Source organism: Electrophorus electricus, chromosome 1 (assembly GCF_013358815.1).
Source record: "Electrophorus electricus isolate fEleEle1 chromosome 1, fEleEle1.pri, whole genome shotgun sequence".
NCBI classification, from domain to species: Eukaryota; Metazoa; Chordata; class Actinopteri; order Gymnotiformes; family Gymnotidae; genus Electrophorus; species Electrophorus electricus.
In genome coordinates, this window is record NC_049535.1 from 14,186,116 (window position 1) to 14,193,980 (window position 7,865).

Consider the following 7,865-nt stretch of genomic DNA (forward strand, 5'->3'; position numbering starts at 1 on the left):
TTTTCACAACCTACGAATCAGATGAAATTTCAAATGTATGCCGAATTGCCCTTTCTCCTTTAAATATTGATTTATTGCAATTGCAAATAAATTCATAAAAATGTAAAGTTTGTCACATAAACAGTCATACATGGTATAACTGGCACTGAAATGCTTTTTGTGGCCAAGGAGAGATACAGGGAAATGGATGCGGATTAATTAATAAATAAATATGTTCGTAAAATAAGTTAAATTAAAATTACATTCAAAATAAGTTACGTGTTTCTTAAAATATCATGCAGTGTTTAATTTGGCAGTCGAAAACAGAGCGAGCCACAGGGCTATATCATCACATGTTCTCGGGTCTGAGCCGTGTTAAAGCTTTAAACTATTACAGCACGCCAACATGCTCGGCGAACTGAGAGCGGCGAGAGAGACGATCCGGTAGAGCTCATTACAGCACGCGAAGGCGTCAGGGCTAACATATGCTCTCTCTGCTGTGTGCGAACAGAATGTCAGAGGCAAGCGCTGGACACCTCACGACACGACACGAAGAGCCAGAACGCTGAAGTGCTCGGGTCAAGCATGCATCTTGAGGACCTGGAACAAGGAAATAATTCGTAATGGATTCCTTATTAAATGTCATATTCATATCTCTAACTTTTGATGAAACGAATGTATGGAACATCTGGAGAAAAACTCCAGTGAGGAAGGTGGGGGGGGGGGGTCCTCTGTGTCTATAACAGGCTTTAAGGTAAAGCTGTTATATCATTAGACCCAGTGAAAGCTGCTGAATTGTATTATATCATGAGTCAAAGGAATTCTGCTGCTTACACTCTTGTACATTTCACATGCTGAGCTAGGCCTAAGAAACCGTTAGGCAGTGCTCGTGTCTTATGTAAGCTTACCTTAAAATACACCACATTCTTTGGATCCCTCACCCTGTTCTCTGTATAGGGAGTGTGTGTGTGCTTGTGAATGGAGAAAGGGTTTGACACTAATGGTACAAGAGCTTGTGAGAGATGGAGGGGAGTAGAGAGGATAAGACCAAGTATGAAAGGAAGGGATCGACAGCAGACAGAAGGGGGGAAGGCAAGAGATGGGGGGGGGGAGCCCAGGATCCTAACCTTCCTTTGTTTTGCGATTCTGCGCTTGCCCCCAGAAAACCTCACCACTGCAGACGAAAGGAAGGGGAACGACAATCCCAAGCCTGCTGCGCTGTTACAGAAGCATTATTGATCCGTCATCCGTACTCTCTAGTGCAGATCAGAGCGCAAGCTCGAAACAATCTGTTGCCCATAACGTGATATTGTGTCTTGTTGAGTATGATGGCTAAGACACTGAAGGGAGGAGAAGCACTGGCAGGGAGTGCAGAGGTCAGTGACTACAGGGAAAACACAGCACAGTGATATACTGCTGCAGAAATTGTAGATAAACACGTGCTGTACCAAGTGAGGTCCATGTGGAATTCACTCTATGAGAATCCACATGGTGTAAACACTGAACGTTAACTCAGTGCTGACCATCCTACAGTGGGTGATGAATGATCAGGCACTTAATAAATGAGGTGTGTGAGAGAGAGAAAGAAAAAAATCTGGAAAGTTCCATAAAACAGGAAAATAACTGCAGACTTGCATTAATGGCCAAAAACGCCAAGTATGCACAAGAAAAAGGTGCTTTTGAGGCTTTGACTGTTAATCTAGCATTTTAAGAAAAGCTGGAGGCTACTAGAGTTTCCTAATATACTGTAAGGCTGAAATTACATTTCAAGGGTGCTTGAGGGCTTTCCTTGGTCTGTAAAGACTGGCCTACATTCCTGAAGTAGGCTAGGCTAACTGAAAATGTGTGTTTTGGGTTAAGGTACTGCAAGTGCCCAATATTAGACTACCAATGCTATTTAAATATGCTACAAATAGCCAGTTTGTAAATAGACCTGATGCATAAATTGCATAAATTTTCTGGCTGTACTCCAGATTAGGATGAGCTAAGACTAACCTGTCAAAAATAATTTTCTCCAAGTGCCCCAGCAAAGACAAATATAAACAGTCTAAGAGAAGTGAAAAGGTGTAACTATAACATGAGAGATGAGGATAAATAAATAAAAAGTGAAAAAGAATTTGCACAGATTTTTTTTTTGTACTTTTAATCTTAAGCGTGACAAGTTCAGCATTTTTGAGACTTTGCTTGTGCAGTATATGGAGTGGCCCTTGCGTTCTGCAGTTCTGTACCATCATTAGCAAATAAAGACGATAAACACACCAGCACTCGCAGACAACTGGAGACTCCTCAAGCTCCAGCACCTTCAGGAGCAAGGCCTCCAAACCAGGCCAGAAGGGCTTTGGAGAGGACATCCCTGGCATGCAGCATCTTGACCTGGCTAAACACTAACTCCATGCTTCTGACATTACATTTGACAGTAGCTTTATTCCGGCTTCTGAGGTTCACAAAGCTCTCCATAGACGGCACGGTAGACTTTGCCTGTCCTTGGGATTGATCTTTATAGATGTGATGGTAATGAATTGTTAAAGGTGATGATTACGCGAGAATTAGTTTGGTTTCATTTAGTGGTTTGAAAACCATTTGTTTGTCGTTGCCAGGCTGAGGTACGTTTCATGGCGTCCCTCTCTCACTCACTGTGGTTTGCCTGTGGGAGTCTTATGGGGACATGGACGTGAGCGTTTCGGCTAAATGTGGAATTGTGTGGTTGTCCGCTGCTCCTACTCTGCTTTATCCCTGTCTGGTCCTCTCTCCTCCCCTGGGCCCTTCCACTCTCTTATTGCTATTAGGCTTTAACCTGGACAAAACAATAATCGGGACATTTAAAAAACACACCACCACACATTTCTAAAAATGAATTAACACCGTTCTATAAGTTGGACATCAGTCAACAATTTCAATCAAGGTAGCCAAATGGAACAGATTTTGGGTGTAAAAAAAATAAATAAAAGAAATCAATGTCTCCCATTCCTTTCTAAATGACCACCGACATTTGGTTGCATTTGCTCCCATTTTCAGTTTGAGTGTAGAGCAGTACAGAAAAGACTCAAGCATTTCACAACAGCATGCTAGCATTGTACTGATGTTGCTGTAATGATACGAGTACATCAACAGATTGAGGCACCTCCTGAAGAGATGCTGCATTTATGTTCCTTGTCAGCCTATTTATGTACCATTTTCTCTGGCTTAATACATACATATTTAGATATGTATTTATGAACTTGAATTGCAAATTCTTTTTTTTTTTGTGAATGTCACTGAACGTGAATGTGTGTCACCAGCCATCCTAGTAACATGGCTAATCTGATAAGATTCAGTTATCTAAAATCAGCTTGATGGGTTTATGAGATAGAATTTAAAAAATCTCAGTGATGTGAATGTTTTGTTATTCCAGACATGATGGGAGGCATCTCTACAAATATTAATGCTTGTGACTGAACTACAATTCATCGAGAAATCAGACATTAAACATTTTTTAGAAGCAAGACCCAACTCCTTCATGTACATATTTTAAAAAACTGTTTATATGGACATTCAGATACAAATTACATCACAAATGGCATCCGAGTATGCAGAGAGAAAGAGTTTAAACCAAAAACACACTCACATTGTAAACTAAAGAATAATAATATGCACAACATGTATCATATAATAATGTGCAAAGATGGAAAGAAGATATATGATGGGAATGGAACACTACCAAAGGTGGCAGGCATTTCTTTTCCACCCTGACTGCACAACTGGACATTATGTATATTTGTGCTCGACAAGCCAATCCAACAAACCTAGACTCGCGCACCCTTTATGGTTACTGATCCAACTTCTCACCTGGACTCCCCCAGCAATTTCCAAAGTTCTAGAACTGGAGACATTGATCTGACTATAATTTTCAGCTAACTCGATTCACAGCAACTCTCACCAATACCTTCCGAGTCTAAACATCTCTGCGAGCTGAACTGGGTGGAGCCCGCCCGTCTGTCCGAGAGCTTTGGCTTTAGACTACTATTTACAGTAGTACCATAGCCACTACAAAAGTTAACACACCAGAAAGAAGGGGACTACAGAAATGGAACAATCCAGCCTTCTTTACCTAATGCAACTCTTCAAATAGTCTAAATTGGGCACAGGGAGAGGGTCAGATCGCAGGTACTGAAGCCTTTGTTTCCTGGTAACACTGAGAAACAAGAGTGCATAGACTGCAAAGTACCTAATGGACAGGGGAAAGAAACACCTTTCCATCTTACTGAGCTTTCAGAGAGAGGGCAGGAATTTCCTTAATCTAATACAATGTTCCACGTGACTTTCATCAACAATGGAATATAATTTAACCCCTACACCACAGAAAACTAAAAAAATATGCTGGCAAATTGATAAACTAGAAAAAAATTATGATTCTGAAATGTGTTCTATTCTTTTTACCTAAAGTCTGAGAGTTGGCTAGGAAACAATGTCACTGAAAGCATGTTTTAATGGAGCTGACTCTGGATATTGTAACAGATTACAGAACAGCTGAGTTTGAATGCTGTCTCCAACATCCAGCACTTCTTACTAAAAGTACTGAGATATGACGCTTGCACCAAACAATTTACATACACATTGGTAAATTCTGACCAAAAATAGCCTGCTTGTTTTGAAGTTTGTTAATAAATTAGCTTGTAAATTGGAAGTAAATGGCACTGAAGACACTGCAAATGCCATTTTAAACTGCTTTAAACTAAATCAATAAGTCACTTCAAACAAACAATAAAATCTATTGATACAAAAATAAAACAAGCCAAACAACAGAAATTACCATAGGCTCACACATATAACCGAAAATGTGCTTCACAAATCTTTGGAACAAAAATTCAATGGACAAAATATCAATATTTAGAAGATAGTGACACTTAGCGTAGCAAGAAAAAATACTATGTAATTTAACTTTAAAATAATAATAAAAAAATTCCATCGCCACTCAATCCATTCTGAAATGTTGTTTGGAAGTTGCATATTTGACAGAACTATTCTAATAAAAAGGGCAAGTGCCCATAATCCGATTAGGGGTTATTAAATTCCAGGAGAAAAAAAGCACAATTGATACATCCCGAACTTAATCATGTTATATAGCCGCTCATGCAAGCGGTACCATCATGTTGTGTACTACATGGGATCATTTGAAAGTTTCTTGGTTTACAGTCACATTTTCTGTTTTCACTTGAATAGGAAAAAAAAATATGCCGCAGAAATGGTATGTCAAGGAAATATAATAATAATAATAATAATAATAATAATAATAATAATAATAATGTTTGGTAACATTTTTGTTCTATACTAGTTTATTTGCATATGGTGACTATTCAATTTTAAAGGTATGTCTTCTCAAAAAGACCTTTAAGTAGGAGGTAATTTTACATCAACAGAAAAATCTAAGCAGGATTCTGTATTCTACTTTATGACACTTTGTCCCATTTGCATGCGCAAAATTCCTGCAATCCATAACAACTGGCTGATTTGTCTTCTTAGTCCATTCTTTTCTCGGATGAGATTTTGAGAAATATTCCATTCAGACGGTTTCCTTGTTTCATGTTGTATGGAATAACACCACAGTTCCACAGCAAAGAGCAAGTGGGGTCTGTCTCTTGATGGTTTACATGGTTCCCCTCCTGCTGCAGTCAATATGGTAGGCATGGGGCAGCCATCTTGTCTGTGTGGGCTTCTCCAATAAGGATATTAAATGTAGTGTGGTATGCTGAAGATGTGATGTACAAACTTGTCCATTGTAGTCCAGACACTCTGTGCACATGTAGTTTGGTGGCCACTAGCGGCCCCCTAGAGCCATTACTGCATGCATATGTGCAGAGAAACGTGCCAAAGGAAGAAGTAATAATCGAGCTTTTTTTTTTTTTTTTCAGCCGTGCAATTTCTCAGTCAGTCATCTCATCTTTGCATTTAAAGTTCTGTTGAGTTACATATTTAAAAAATAACCAAAACAAACCAAAACAAAAAAACACTTGTAGTGATGTACTTTCCTCTCTCAAGTATTCATTTGTAAAGCGGTGCATTTCATTTTCTGTTTGTCCACAAAAAAAGTACTTTTTCCACTCCAAAGTGACTGACTTGCTAAAAGTTTCGGAGTCGGTGGAGCTGAGAGGAATGGGAATTTAGTATGGGGAGAACCTGCTGTATCCTCCCCTATAGAGGGTTGCCTGCAGGAGAAAGAACCAGGTTAACCCACAGCTGCTGCCAATATGGCCTCTCACCTTAGACAATGTCAAAAGTTCACATTCTGTAACAGGCAACGCTTAAAATAAGTAAATGAGTAAATTTACCTCAGCAAAGTGATTAAACTGTACTTTTTATGACCTGTATGAAATCTCCCCTCCCACCACCCCAACGTCTGATCCACCCGGTGAGTTGACATTTGACACACTAAAGAGTGGGATAGGGCGGGACAGCCATACCATAGCTCCAACTCCATACGCGGCAGCCGCTGGTGCTGCCAGTGCTGTGGCGTAGGGATCTGCTGCGTATACACGGCCATAGCTGAGGAAAGAACCGGGGGTACACCTTTTAGGCCAGAGTCATTCAATGGACATCTGTAATGGCTAGTGCCATTTCTGGGAGGACAAACTGGAGAGAGGGAGCTGGTCTGCAAAGGGGAAGGCTGTGTTGTGTGTGTGTGTGTGTGTCTACCTTTAAAACACACTGGTGAGCTGGTTAGCTCCGCCGCTAATTCACTAACCTGTCACTGTAGGCTGCGGCTGCAGCAGCGGCCGCCGCTGCTGTTGGGCTGGCTACTGCTGCTGGCTGGGCATAGCGATAGGCTGCGTAACCACCCTAGAGAGAGAGAGAGAGAGGGGGGGGGGGGGGGGAGAGAGGGAGAGAGAGAGAGGGGGGGAGAGAGAGGGAGGGAGGGAGAGAGAGAGAGAGAGAGAGAGAGAGAGAGAGAGAGGGGGGGGGGGAGAGGGAGAGAGAGAGAGGGGGGGAGAGAGAGAGGGAGAGAGAGAGAGGGAGAGGGGGGGGGATAGGGGGAGAGGGAGAGAGAGAGAGGGAGAGGGGGGGGGATAGGGGGAGAGGGAGAGAGAGAGAGAGAGAGGGAAGAAAAGAGCATATAGATCATGAAAGCTCCTGTTGGCACCCTTCAGTGGGTGCAAGATAGCCTAATTATTACAGGTTGATAAGAGGAACACATTAGGCATTAAGCAAGATACGATACTGAATAACAAGCAAACTGCCATTAATGATCAGATGCAAACCACGTTCTGAAAACATAGTTGAGTTTTGCTGTTACGCTGTGAGTGTGTCTCTTCCTCACTGGCAATCCTGCTCATGAAATCATTTCAAAACTTTTTGTGTAATATGCCTAAAATGGTTGATGCCATTTAAGTTTGCCAAAGAGGAAGACACAAACTGAAATCACACATAATTAAGTGTGCATAGCCTTGGTGCCATATCTCTCCCCCCAAACCCCAATGCACGCTGCACACAACAAAGGGTGAGCAAGTCAATTACTGGTGCCATTACAGACAAACAGACAGTCAGATAAAGAGTGAGATTAAGGGAAACATTCATTCACACTCGTGTAGCCACAACCACACAGACAGACAGGTGGACAAACGGACAGACGCACATACATACAGACAGACAGCATGCACCCCAAACTTAACACAATAACAAGCGATTTCTGCCAATCACACCACTGCATTCTACCCTAGAGCCAGTCAAGTAAAACTCCCACATTCCACCACACGCCTGGAGAGGGGGGGGGGGGTGAAGGGAGAGAGAATGGCCGGAGGTGGGAGGAGGGAGGGGGAGTGTTAAGAGTTTTGTATTGATAGAGAGATGTGGAGAGAGAGAAAAGATGGAGTGGTATTAAAAAGGCACAAGGTACAACAGAATCTAAAAGAAAA

At 41.7% G+C, this 7,865-nt stretch overlaps 1 protein-coding gene across 11 annotated transcripts in view; it reads right to left on the reverse strand.

Annotated features, from left to right (window-relative positions):
• Positions 1–3,478: 3,478 nt before the first annotated feature.
• rbfox2 (RNA binding fox-1 homolog 2) overlaps positions 3,479–7,865 on the reverse strand; it is a 37,059-nt gene continuing 32,672 nt past the window's right edge. For 9 of the 11 annotated variants that reach the window (XM_035522635.1, XM_035522681.1, XM_035522454.1 and 6 more), the window contains 3 exons: positions 6,698–6,792; positions 6,417–6,498; positions 3,479–6,161 (listed from right to left, as the gene is read on the reverse strand). In XM_035522635.1, the coding sequence (XP_035378528.1) occupies positions 6,117–6,161; positions 6,417–6,498; positions 6,698–6,792 (222 nt within the window). In that variant the 3' untranslated portion in view covers positions 3,479–6,116. Of the gene's footprint in view, positions 6,162–6,416; positions 6,499–6,697; positions 6,793–7,865 lie in introns of those variants that run through there. The other 2 variants (XM_035522558.1, XM_035522603.1) reach the window with 1 other exon arrangement.